Genomic DNA, 14612 nt, shown 5'->3' on the forward strand with positions numbered 1-14612 from the left:
CTTTACAATAGGCTGCACTGTACCCATATCACTTGCCCTAACCCTTGTTTTTGTGTGTGTGGTTTTAGTTTTTCTGTTACACAATGCATAAGGTCCGTTTTGTCTAATCTCAAAAAATAAAAAAAATATCACTCCACACAGATCTAATGTAACCTTCACATCAAACCATGAAATAAAGAAATTAAATTATCCACCAACCAGCAGCTCTACAGCTCCCACGTTATATCTTCTTTGTTTAATCAGTACAAAAACCTAGCTGTGTTATGTATTGTAATATTTCGTAGCTTGGTGCAGTAACAGTAAAATTGTGAGGTGCTGGTAGGAAGATTTTGTTACTTTTGTACAGAGCCAAAGCTTTCCAGTCTTTATGCTAAGCTAAGCTAACAGGAAGCTTAATATTTTTTATACAGACAAGAAAGTGGTATCCATCTTTCTCATTTAACTCTCGGCAAGAAAGAGAATAAGGCAAAATATTCCTTATATATTCCACTAACAGCATGACCAAATACAAATGGAGCCACATAAATGGAATTGTCAGTGGTGGAAACACAGAGACTGACCACTGGAACAACCCAGACGATAAAAAGTCATCCAAAATTCCCTGTTCTCTCGGGATGAGGGCTGCAACTGATGATTATTTTCATTGTGGATTCATCTGTCTGCCATTTTCGATGAACAAAAATCACAAAAAATGTGAAATGGTGAAAACCATTGATCACTGTTTCCCAAAGCTAAAGGTGACGTCCTCAAATGTTTAGTCCACAACCCAAACATATTCAGTTTACTGTCATAGAGGACTAAAGGAACCAGAAAATATTCACATTTGAGAAGCTGAAATCAGAGAGTCTGGACATTCTTAAAATATGACTCAAAATAAATAATCAATGATCACAATAATTGGCAATTCATGTCATAGTTAACAACTAATCGATTAATCAGCTAATTGTTGAAGCTCTACCCTCCATCCTCAGTGACATACAAGCCCTGCCATAGAGCCCCGCCTCCTCAGACTATGAGAGTGGATCCGTCCAATCAGGTTGAAAAATGGGTAAAAATCTGTCCAATCAGAAGAGGTTATAAAAATAGAACAACTCATAAAAGAACTTAAAACACACACAAAAAAACATGAACTCTCCAACGCAAAGCCCACTGGGAAGACAGTGTGTGGAACAGTAATTGATCTCCATATTAACATATTCACTATATTCACTATATTCACTATCATGACCTAAATATGCCAAGAAACACACACACACGTGCACACACACACGAGACTGTAAGCCACAGCATGAAAGCTCATACTCTGTCTCTTTCTCTGACAGTCTATAATTACAGCTATAAATTGCTGACTGTTGGACTAAATACCAGAGAAGCATCGCACGCACATACACACACACACACACACACACACACACACACACACAGACTGAAAATAAAACCAACTGAACACAAAGCACATTGGGAAGACTGTGTGTGTATGCACACACACACGTGCATGTGTGTGTGGTCAGTCAATGACAGGGTGTGTGAGTCGTTTTTAGAAGAAGAAAAATAAAATGGAAAGATCAGATACAGCGAGCACAGACTTTTCCATTTCTGTCTCGTTAACTACTGCAGCCTCTTATTCCTTCTGTCAGTCCCTCTTTCCTTCCTTCCGTCCTTCCTTCCTTTGTCTGTCTGTCTGTCTTCCTTTTACTGTACCTCTCTGTCTTGCTTTTATACCCATCTTCCCAAAAGATGAGTGTCTGTGTGCTTATTGAAAAGACTACTGTATGAGGAACTCATATTTCACACACACAACTACTTCTTTCACTTTCCATGTACACAACTGAGTGCAACACTAAGAATGCCTTCGAGGAAAGACTATACACCATTACCCCGTATCTGAATGATTATTGTTTTGATTGGTTGATGGACCTGTCAATCAAGACACAGAGAATCTTATCTCCATGCTAAAAGGCATTATGGGGGATGTAGGATACTATGACCTGGAACAGAAGATGGGACAGTAAACAACATCACTTCCTCTCTGAACAACTGTTACATTCTACAGGCTGACAGGTTGAACTTTAGTTCATTGTGTTCATTAAAGTGACCTGTGATGTCAGTGACCTGAGGGATCAATATATATAGAAAAAAATAACGATTGTTGTTGTCAAGGTCGCCGACAACAACGAGGCAAGACGGGCCATCTTTCCAATCATCGCTCTGAAAATACTTCTATCCTTTGTCAGACGATGAAAAGACAGGATTCACTATCTAAAAAGCTGGTTGACGTTGATGGTCTGCTGTAACTTGATTAGCTTGCTAGTTAGCTAGTGTTTTGCTAACTATATATAAATATATATTTGGTTTTCTTTTCAACATAGATGAGCATATCCAGCACAGGAGGAGGAAGTTGACCGAGGTTCTGACAGAGCACAAAGGAGCGGCACGTAGGAAGGGTCAGTTAATCAATTAATGGATTCGCTAGCAAGGGCAAAGTAAATGTGTACACATTTTTCACATCAATTTTAATTTAGGTGAACTTTGACGTGCTAATTCACGCTACTGACATTAGCATCTTGACAGTGCTGACCTTTAAGGGAATGGAGAGCTGGAGAATCCAAAATGGAGGAGGCTAGTTGAACCGTCCACTTTTATTTAACCTCACCTGCCGGAACTCAGCTAACTATCTAGCTAGCTAACATTCAGAAAGCTCACTAGTTCATAGAGATTTCTCCCTCTTCAGTGTTTACTGACTGAAATGTTCTACCATACTGAGAACAATATGCCTGGAGAAGTAAACAGCCCTTGTGAGTGACTAGTGCTAGCCCATCCAGCTAGTGTGTTAGCCATTAGCTCACGAGCTACCGCAGTTTAATTACTAGCCCTGCGAGTAGCTAACTGGGATGAATCAGGCCGCGACCAAGCAACGCAGAGCAGGTCACACTGGCAGGAAGTCATACAGAAACAGCATACAGAATCCAGTCATAAAATACCATGTGCTACAATTTTGGATTTTGGAGTAATTTTGGAGTAATTTTGCCAACGACGGCAGTATTTTATTCATGAGTGTAATGGCTAAATTGTTTTTGAAGGTGGACTGGTTCTGGAGGAAGTTTCCCAAAGTTTGAAAAAAATTACTCTGATGATGTCATCAGGGTTATTCAGACAAAGTTCATCCGCCCATTTGTGCTCTGGGAAAAACACCTCAATACCTGCTGTCCATACTCACAACTTTCACTCTTATGAATATGAAAGAAAGCCTCTGACTTTGACACTAATGTAGGAAGTTTTGACCCGGCTGAACCAAGAACATCGGGACATAGAGAGAGTCCTTCTCTCACCTTCATCCTCACTTCTTCCTCTTCCTCCAGTGGGGCGATCCACCCATTCCTGACACAGCTCAGAGCTGTCCTCACGGGACAGACAACAGCAGGCATAAAACAACAGGCGGTGCAGGAGGGAGGAGGCATGGACCCCCGCCGCCGTGACACCTCTGCCACACCCGCAGCCGTCCACCGGTCTCCACGGGCGACGGACAGAGGACCGCTCGTGCCGACACCATTTGGATCTGGAACGGGCGCACGCTTTCAAAATAGCCGCCGTGCAGTCCATAGCTCGCTGGCAGTGAGGTTCTGATTGGTTTAGAGGGGTTCCATAGAGAGGGCTGCTACTGCCCCAGAAAACAACAGTTACCACGATGAATGGCTCTTCACCTCAGCAGTCAGCAGGGTTTGTTGAATCGCTGTTGTGCTGTTTGCCCTCTCCATTAAGCTTTCTCGCTCAAAGGTTTAAATGAACATGATGACATCACTATCCAGTCCTCTTCTTTTTGGTCCTGAGCTCCTCCTCCTCCGGAGTACACAAAGGAGAGAGGGAGAGAAAGATGATATGAAGGAGGTAGGATTGAAGAGATAAGAGGAGGAAGAGGCTCTCCAGGAAAGGGAAAAAAATACTAGAGGTACTCCAACTTGTGAAGCAGAATGACTGCAGTTGATAAGCAGGACAGATGTGAATACTGTGGTAATAGCAAAACTCCTCACATGTTCAGTAAAACTACATTGTTAGTTTTAGTCCACACTCTTTCAAACCTGACCGCAACTCACAGCAGATCTGGACGGTGTAATCCACTGGTTAGTATTCTTTCTAGCCAAAAAAATGCAATCCTTTTCATTCACAGGTAGAGCCTCCTCAAAAGCAAGCAAAGAGAGAAAACAGCAACTGGAGCATGAGGTGGAAAGAGTAGATCTCCTCACATATGATATCCTCTTTGGTCAGACGCACAGCAAGTAAAGTTTTGGAGTTTTTCTTTCAACAGCAGAGCCTCCATATCTGGTCTGAAAGACGACCTCCCTCGTCTGACTGCACCGCAAATCAAAACCTCCCCTCCTCCAACCCAAAACACACACACACACACACAGGAGAGAAAGAGAAGGGCTGCAGGAGGAGCTGAACGGAGCGAGTAATCTGTTACATGTAAAGGAGCGCGAGGAAAGTTTAGAAACACAGTCTGGTTTTCTTTCTTCTTGCAGCGGAAAAACACAGCCAGAGAGAGAAAGACTGAGGGAAGACTCGGATGAAGGTCGGCAGAGCAAAGAAATGCTGCAATTCCAGTGAAACTCCCTTTCCAAGAGGGACAGAAGAGCGTCTGACCACAAATCACAGTGAAGATGGAAGGCTGTAATCCACTTAAGTCCCAAAAATGTGAAAACATAGAGAGAACAGCGCAAAATAAAGAGTTGGACTGAATTAAACATCAGTTCAGTGATTAGATGTGTAGCTTATGTTTTAAAAAAGTTAAATGAAAAGAAGAAAGAAGAAGAAAGTTATGCTGCTGCCCATAAAAAGAGTGAGAAAAGTTGCAACAAATCTGCTCAACAAAGAAGGTTTGGGCTGGCAAACAGCGTAACATAGAAAAATAGTTATTCATGCCTTTTTAGACTGATTATTCTCCCCAAAAAATCATTGCCATAAAACTTAAAACATAAAAAATGCCCCCTAACTCTGGATCATATTCATGATAGCGCATCAAGTAACCTGAATTCCAGTTCTGTAAAGCCGAGGGAAGCTGCTGAGACAGACACTAAGTGACTAGCTGATGATCATAGTAGGGCTGTGTATTGGCAAGAGTCTGGCAATACAATAGGTATCACGATGCAAGGGTTACGATTCAAAATATTGTGACATTATAAGCAAGACGATTAGGTTACGAGGTTAGTGGTTCAATCACAAAAAATGTGTTTTTGAGATACCATATCACAAAACAAAACAGCATGATATGATATTTTTCAATATTCTTACACCCCTAGAACATAGAAACTTGATACTATGTCAATGTTGTGTTTGCGACTTCCGCTAAGCCGTGTCTGAAATGGGCCTGTACTCACAGGTACTAGTGTTGGACCATCTGATTTTTGTCCACGAGTACCCTCACTTCTTCTTGCGTACCGCCACTCCCTGGTGAGTCCCGCTACATACCTCTAAACAACTTTGTTACGCTTGAGCTGAAGACCTGCCCTACTCTCCCTCTGATTGGCTAGTGTCCGTTGCCTTTGTTGGTTTTGTTGGGTAGGTTGTGGTAAGGGTTGTGCTAAATTAGGCTACTGGCACTGCATTTGGTCCAATTCAGGCCTTGGGTTTAAGCATGTGATTTAAAGAAGCTTAACTTCACCAAATCCACCAGGGTCAAAAGCTGAAATAGCAGCTATAAGATAGCTTGTTAGCTTTAGCAGATGTTTCACAAAGGTTTTTCATTCATTATCACTGTGTTCATTCATTTATTTATGTGGAATATCAAAGTGAATTAATAAAACAGATATTTATATTTTTATATATTAGCCTATATAATATTAATACATATATAATTACATATAGTAGAACAAGTAAAATTTGTTTTTGTTATGTTAAATGTACTATGTGTATGTAAATGTGGAGTTTTTGACTAGTTATGAATGTCTGTACAGTTATTCTTAATGTCTGCCATCGAATTCCCCTTGAAATCAATGAAACAAGGTGGTGGAAACACTACCACTCTTGTCCACAGGGGGCACCAGAATCAACACAAAACAAAAGTGATATTTTTGGATGATTTAACGACAGCTTTTCCATTCCACAGATTACTAAACAAGAGTACAGTTACTGAATATAAAATAAATAAAATATAAGAATGCATAACAACTGCAGTTTGGTTTTAGCCTGTTCTGTTGTTGTGTGCTGCAAATTTAAAAAGCAGTTTTTGCAGGAATTGTGCATTTCTATGACATAGCAATTTTTTATGTAGTAAAACAGATGTCAAAAAGTCAGATTCAACATCTTTTCACATTTTGACCAAATATATGACTGCCGGGTTTTTCCTTTCTAGAGCAAAAATGACAGAAGTCAGGAGGAGGAAGACAAGAGGGAGAAGAACAGAGAGAAGAGAAATAAACTGGAGTCAGAGCTTGTGTATGTACTGACTTTAAGAAGTTGCCTTGGCTCATTATGTTTCTGTTTTGACAGAGAGCGAGCGGTAAAGAGACACAGACAGAGAGTCAGAGAGAGAGTCCACATGGTAATGTTTAGGAGAAGTCTTGTCAAATCAACCCTGAGGAGGAGGAAGAGGAGGAGCAGCAGGGGAGGTTGGCAGGGGGTTGGGTTACATTTCTGTGTTTTCTCTCTCACTAAAGGCACAGAGGGACGATCAAATGCAAGGTCAAAGGTCACCCCCCCAACCCCCATCTGACGCAGTGTAACAGGTCACAGCTGTGAGAGAAGAAGAGGCAAATGAAACTACTCTAATGCTGGTTATGGTTCCTCCTTGATTCTCTCAACCAGTTGATAGACTCCATGGAAAGGGGGGGGGGTATTCCTGTCTGGCTTATGGCTGTAAAACGATTACATCACAATTGGGCCTAATTGCCTGAGTGTGTTTGTAGTCTATTCACTAAGATATGTCCCGCTGTCACACTTTTTTGGCCCTGAACCGAGTTCTTTAATTTTCCATATCTGACTATTCCGGGTCCAATCTGATACTTATATGATTAAAATGTTGACTGAAGGACCAGTGTGTAGGATTTAGCGCCATCAAGCAGTGAAGTTGCAGATTGAAACCATTTGAATACATCTCAGCCTTCCAAGTGTGTAGGACAGTGGTTCCCAACCTGGAAAATCTACCCCAGCAGGCCTATATCTCGGTATAAAAGGCTGACAACAAAATGTTTTGTCGTTGATTAGAGTTTTTTTTGTTTTGTTTTAGCAGCCAAAACGTGTATTACGAACCACCCTGTAGCCTACATATTCTTCAGTTTTCGTTGAAGTTATTTGAACTAGCCAAGTAAAATACAAACTGAACAGATGTTTAGTGATTTTGTATATATTGACATCATAGCTAAATTATAGCGGTATTGGCCGATGGTAATAATAAAAACGGTTGGCAGGTAATTGGGTCGTCCATCTCAACACACAAACGCTGTCTCGTCTTATGTTTGTGCACCATGTTTGCACGAGATAATTATAAGAGCACTTATAATATCCTGTCCGTTTTCAAAGTGCTTAAGCACAGCACTGATGATCCACTGCTGTATGTTTGTGGATTTCACGGGATCATAGAGGATTATGCAATATTTTTTGAATATGAATGTAAGGATTTATATGCGCAGGTGTAATTAGGTTTATCATTATCAGGTAATATACAGAAATATGGAAGTGTAAACAACCTTAACAATCGAGAGGATCTATAGATTATTCTGAAGGACGCGTTGTATGGCTTTTTCAACAGGCTTTTGTTTAGTCATTGCTGTTGACTAGCATATTAGGATCATTCGAAGACATTCTTGTTTTAAGATCTATTAGCGCTTACGTTATATTCCATTAGTATGAACGAATTTGTACTCCGAGAAAATCATATATTCCCTAGAAATATCTACATTACGATAATTTGCAGTACATCCGAGTGTTCACTATTTCCAATGCTTTATTTCTTTTTCTCTGCTGATTGTTATATATGATTCTAGCTAACAAACCACCACATAAATATCAGCTATCACTATGAAACTTAATACGATTGACTTACGCTTTAGAATCTTCTATCTTCAAAATATTCGCCTATAAGGACATCCATTGTCATACATCTATAGTCAGTTGTATCATTAACTCAAATATCACTGATTCAGTAGGTTTAATCACTATTGCAGCCTTTCAATTATTGGACTTATCAATCTCCATTTTGGTGTCTGGTGTCAGTAGGTACAAATCATCCAGGGGTAAAACTTGCGATAGAGATTGTCATTGTTGGTACGATCACAGTCATTGCCACGGAAACTCTAAAGGAGGGAAGCACAAATGGTCATTCATAGACTTAAGCAGACTCGGTACATATGTCCATACAGAGATGGTTTGTAATTCAAGACTTATTAATAATTAGAATTAGTTGTAGTTTGGTGATACAGAGTGAAACGATCCTTGTTAAAATAATGGATGCACCGAAGCAGGGCTAACGCAGCTTGAAGGGATTGTTGAAGGCACCACCAGCTTCGCATCTCTTTGCAGAAGGTTATCGATAGCTTGGTAGCGGGCACGCGCTGTCCGAAAGAGGGTTGGCATTACCCCTGAGGCTGGAGTGTGGGTAATCAACGTTGACACCTTACGTTAATCCTCACATCCCAGATACATTAACACAGACGTTGTTTCCAGGTATTGGTCTTTACATATCTTGACACAAGCGTTTTATTATGGGCTAAATACGGCCGATAGAGATGGTATTGTTATAGATATCGAAAGTTAACGGGTTCAGAAAGTCCTTCTCTCGTCTAGATAGAAGTCTTGCTCTATCATCTTGATCAAATGATCAGTCTTTGCTATACAAAAGTTTCTGATGGACGCACCTGGGAGAAGGCTTAGAATAAAGTAGTAGCATTTTAGTCCAGTGTGAAGTTCTTCCCACAGTCGGTCGTTGATGATGCTTTGGGTATGTCCTAGTGCTAATTTACATGCTGAGCTGTCTGAGTACACTAGCATTGATTCTCTTCTTCAAGTTCAAGTCAACGTAGCATCTACCGGAGGCAAACTTACTTTATAATGCCTCTTCTTGCTTTCCTCCTTTGCTGTATGGAGATTGCTGATTTCATTTTTCCCAGTCGACCACGAATTTATCTAAGATTGGTCTGAGTGTCACCATTTATTTGACTACTGGGGGACGTAAAATTCTGAGTCTTCCACCTTCTTTAATTGAAATTCCTCACAAACACAAACTCACTCATTTGAGTGTAGTTAGGCGCCTTCTTAACAAGTCAGGAAACCATTGGGTTCTCTTCCATCCTCTCTTCCCGTCCAATTTCTATTCTTCTTCTTAACAAGTATGTTGCTAACCGGAAGATACATCCTAGAACTATGTGAGGGCGACTATTTCAAAGTGGAAAACCCAGACTCACAAGGAAAATCGGCAGACCATCCATGGGAGCTGGTTGCTTTTGTTGTTTTTTGTTTCCTTTGTTGTTAGAAACGGATGTAGGACGCCGTCATATTCTTCGGACAGGTTTTTGTTTCCTAGACGACCCAGTATAAGACTATCTGTCGGCGATGAACACACTTATATTAAGTCTAAAACAAACACTTAATTTAACCAACTCTTGTCACTTTGTACCCAATGAACATAAGGCGCTCTCAACGGCAGTGTCTCAACTCTCCATCTTTATATATCTCCTCTATCCTACCCTGAAGATTGAAACTACCTTAAACTCATTCCATTAATGATTCTATTGGGTGTTGGGTCTTATTTTAAAACATCATGCAACTAGGTCATCCTCTTAACGAGTGGGTTGGCGGTTAATATACAGTTCAGTATATCTAGATGTCCTTTTGTTACAGCGCATGAGCGGAATGGATACGACCTAGTTCTAACCCATTCCAGGACACCCCCAGCACCACACACAACCCTTTACTGAACTAGCGCACAGTGGTGTCCGATAGTACTTGGATACCACTATCTATTTCTGCAGGAAAAGAAAAGGTGTTTCTCTTTTATGTTTAGATAATGTCCGCCTGAAGATAAAAATGTAGACCTACCTACATAATATGGGAGCAAGACTCTTCTACTCTGTTTGTCTCTTAAGAAAATGACAAACAAAGTAATAGAAAAGTAGTCTTTTCTCCCATCTCCACATTTTTTAAATTGAACTTTGTAACTCGCTGTTATTCTTTTTTTTTTAATCACATTAATAATTTTTTGCCCCACTCATTTTGAAGACCTTCCCTACCATCCTTTTTATGTCTACAGTACAGGGCCGTTGTAGGTCCGATTAGACCCTCCCGCCCTTCCAAGGTATTTGATGCCGTGCCGGCGTGCTCCTCTTCTATTTAACTGGGAATTTTCGTGATCTCTCTTATTTGACAGTGAACAATAACCAAAACACAAAGTGGTATGAACTGGCTAGAGTACCATTCATACGCTGGCGTGGAACAGGCTTGATTTATTCGAACAGGAAGTGATGATCATTTTACATTACATGAACTACAATTTTCCATCATTAGGTAACTCAATGGCTCCGTTCTCAAGCTCGCTGTCGTCGCAGAGGTCACCCACCGCCCCCCGGACCCCGTTCTCCCTGCGCAATCCAATCTATGCACTCATAAAATAAAACCAACGCGAACTGTAGAATAATAAAACTTACTGAAGAGGAGGTTTGTGGATTAGGGCTGTATTTATTGTATCTTGCAATGCAAAATCTTTATGACAGTACATGTGGATACCATTTTTCTTTTCAAAATGTGTACTACAGTATAAAACAATTGGATAACACTTTTCCAGGATGCATAGTATCAATCAAGAGGACTGTTCATCCTTAACAGGCACATTTAATGTGTCGTCGCTGTTACTATTCCGGTTTACGATACTGACTGCCTGCGAATTAAGCTGAGCTAACCTGCCTCTTACTATTGTCACATACCAGTCCTTGGTCTATATCAATACACAAAAGTATTTGGGGTCCCCTTCTGCGAAGGCGGAGTCTAAAATGCGAAAGGAGGGCGTGGAATTCTTTTAAGATAAATGCTGATTTAGTGGTGGATGTACAATAAATAAAAAAGAAGTAAACTTGATTATGTATTTTTTTTCTTTCGGATGCTATGGGGAAATTCGCCATTGCGGAGATCATTCTTCTGGGGATTTTTGGGTTTGACAAATTACACCAAATGGAGAAGGATTGAAAAAATAAGTAAATTTTAAGCTCCTATCGAGGTTTTTATTTAATGTTAATTTGAATTTTGATGTGCGTATGGTTTATATCATCAAATGTTTAGCCCATTATATGATTATAAAATAAACCTTAATTATATAATTTTAAGGTACAATTTACGTAATCTCTCCACTATCCATGGCTTCTACAACACAGCCCTCAGTCCAAAATTGAATGGGTTTATTTGAGAACAACTTGAAAGTGTACAATTTCAACACACAAAAATTCTTTCCCAGCAGTAGTACCCTCACCCTGACATACCAACATTTACTACAAGCTCATGAAAAACAAGATCTTTTCTTTTTCATTCTAAGCTCCAAATCATTATATTAAAGTAATCTAGGAGAAATTATTGCTTAATCATTATTTATAATCCATTAATTTATCTAGTTTTTGTACCATTTATAATTTTCACATTTCACGTCTTATTTCTCACAGTTCAGTGATTCCATAGTTTTTTTATGCTTCAGACACATGAAATTATGAACATTGGATGGTAATAACAGATAATGAATACTTTTTTTATAATTATAATTAATACAAAAACTAATAAATTCTCAAACTGGTAATGTTAGGGTTAATATACATTACTGTAGAAAACAATTTTAAGGACTTTTTTGGAATTTCTCTCTCTGTCATCTCTCAGTGAATAAAGGACTAATGTTTCATTAGATTAGAATCAAATTTGTTGTCATTTCATTAAATTAACACATTTGGACTTAATTGTGGAACCTAATAATATAAAAAGTAGTTTGGTGGGTTTGTTCATTACATAATGATGAACAGGAAGACACAAATGCATGAACACAACAATATCAAACGATATTTGTGTGTAAATGAAGAAACTGAGTTACTCATGGCGTCTGGCACCTAACATATTGACTCAGCACTCGGGACGTTGGTGAGAGCTTCTCTCATGCCTGACGTTGGTATCTGGTGTTGTGAAAGAGGAGGGAAATAAGTGGTGGTATTCAGGCTCTCTCTCTCTCACAACACACACACACACACACAACACACAGCCATGTCGTAGTTACAAGCTCCATTCTGACTCCTACTACTCCTTTTTGTTTTAAACACACAAACACAAAAAGGTTTTGTCCAAATTCAACAGAAAAGACACGGAACAAAAGATTGGTTATAATCACACATTGGTGTTAGCTTGGATGCGTTATGTTTACGCACAGCTACTACGTGATTTTTTATAAACCGTATGCTAACAATGACCAGTATTCCTTTTACACTTTAGTATTACAATACAGGTCTCCAAAACATTAGATATCATGAAACAGTTCATCTTATTTCGTAATTCCATTCAAAAGGAAACCATTATTATAATAGATTTCATTACACACAGAGTGAAATTATTATCAGCTTGATTTCTTTTAATTTTGATGATTATGCTTAAGCTACAAAACCCAAAATTCAGTATCTAGAAAATTTGTAATATTTCATATATTTCACAAGACCACATAACATTTTAATACAGAAAGTGGTCCCTAACTCAAAAGTATTAGTTCAATATATTGCACTCAATATCTGTCCGGGCTCCTTTTGCATTGATTTATTCCATCAAATGCGCGTGGCCATGGAGGTTGATTCAGCTGTGCCTGCTTGGTGTTATGGAAAGCCAGGGTTGCTTTGATATTCCTTCAGGTCATCTGCATTGGTTGGGTCTGGTGTCTCTTCATCTTCCTCTTGAAATAGCCCATAAGATTCTCTACGGGTTCAGGTCAGGCAATTTGGCCTGGCCAATCAACACAGTAACCATGGTATTGAACCAGGTATTGGTACCTTTGGCAGTATGGGCAGGTCAGTCCTGATGGAAAATGAAATAAGCATCTCCAGTAAGCAAAAGGAACATGAAGTGCCTAAAATGTCTGGTAGATGTGCTACTTGACTTTGGACTTGAGAAGACAACAGTGGACCAACACCAGCAGATGACAATGGCTCCCCAAATTCATCACTGACTGTGGAAACTTCACACTGGCACTAAAAGCAACTTGGATTCTGCTTTCCACTCTCTCCAGACTTTAAGGACGACATTGATTCCAAAATAACATGCAAACTTCACTTTCATCTGAAAAGGGGACTTTTGGACCAACTGAGCAACGTCCTCTTTTTCTTCCTTAGGCCAGGTAAAGACGCTTCTGTCAGTTGTAGCCCATGATCCTGGAAACATCTGTGTGTGGTGCCTTGACCACTGACTCCAGCCTCAGTCACCCATTGTGAATCTTCCCCAAATTCTTGAATGGGTGTTGCTTCACAATCCCCTTCAGGCTGCGGTTAGCCCTGCGCTGTGCACTTTTTTCTTTTCTTTTTCTGCACGTCAACTTTCTTATGAATATGCTTGATACAGCACTCTGAACAACCAGCTTCTTTAGCAATGACCTTTTTGGTGCTTTTCCCTCCTGGGGTGGAATGACTGTGTTTCTGACAACTGTCAACGCCAGCATTTCCCCCATGGAATGTGTAGCTACCTTGAACAGAATGGAGATTGAAAGACGCATTTAAAGGCTCAGGAAACCTTTGCAGGTGTTTGAGTTAATTAACTGAATTAGAGACATTGTGAGTCTGCAATATTGAATATTTACTAATATTCTAATTGGTACTGAATTTTGGGTTTGTTACTGTAAGCATAATCATCAAAATTAAAAAGAAGAAAGCTTGACAATAATTCACTCTGTGTGTAATGAACTATATAAATAAGTTTCATCATTCTCAGTCTTCTGGGTATGGTAACGCCTTTGAAGTTCTTCGAGTGACCTAAACTGGTTGCTAACAACAGGCTAAAAAGCCATTGAAAATAGCCACCGCCAAGGTCCTTCAGTAATTAGTCCTCTCCTTTTAAGTGTTTCCCTTATTCTGTTATCTGATAAGTTACGAATTAATTACACCTGCGGCAGTAAATTCTCCATTATTCAGAATATGCCATGTTACAACCAAACATAAGTATCATACATGCCTCAGCCGTTTACGGCGGAAAGTGGCCCCATTTTATTTCTGCAACAGCGGCACACGAGACAGCACAGATGGACATCCCCCAATTACTGGTCAACGCGGTTTTTATTATTACCATACGGCCATACCGTATAAGTTAGGCTATGATGGTCATAATAATACACCAAAATCATCTAAAATCTGTTCAGTTTTATTACTTTGGCTAGGTCAAATAACTTCAACTGAAAAGTTGTGTTGGGAAATAGTGTAGGCTAACAGGTGGTTCTTAAGTACATTTGGGCTTAAAACAAACAAAAAAACTCTAATCAAGACAAAAACATTGTGTAGTTTCTATATCGGCATATTATGAATAGGATGGAATGAATGAGCATTTAAATTCGTCCCATCCTTCACCGACAACAAAATTAGATTTAAATGGGACACGAGGGCCACCAGGTGAAACAGACGAAGGGAGACGGA

The 14612-nt window shown here is 39.6% G+C and overlaps 1 protein-coding gene across 1 annotated transcript in view; it reads right to left on the bottom strand.

Moving 5' to 3' along the window:
- Positions 1 to 8201: 8201 nt before the first annotated feature.
- Positions 8202 to 14612, bottom strand: part of LOC118323045 (synaptic vesicular amine transporter-like) — a 26924-nt gene continuing 20513 nt past the window's right edge. The window contains exon 16 of the mRNA XM_035654965.1: positions 8202 to 8285. Coding sequence (XP_035510858.1) covers positions 8202 to 8285 — 84 coding nt within the window. The remainder of the gene's footprint in view (positions 8286 to 14612) is intronic.

This window comes from Morone saxatilis, unplaced genomic scaffold, assembly GCF_004916995.1.
Source record: "Morone saxatilis isolate NCDOM2014 unplaced genomic scaffold, NCSU_SB_2.0 Contig14, whole genome shotgun sequence".
Lineage (NCBI taxonomy): Eukaryota > Metazoa > Chordata > Actinopteri > Moronidae > Morone > Morone saxatilis.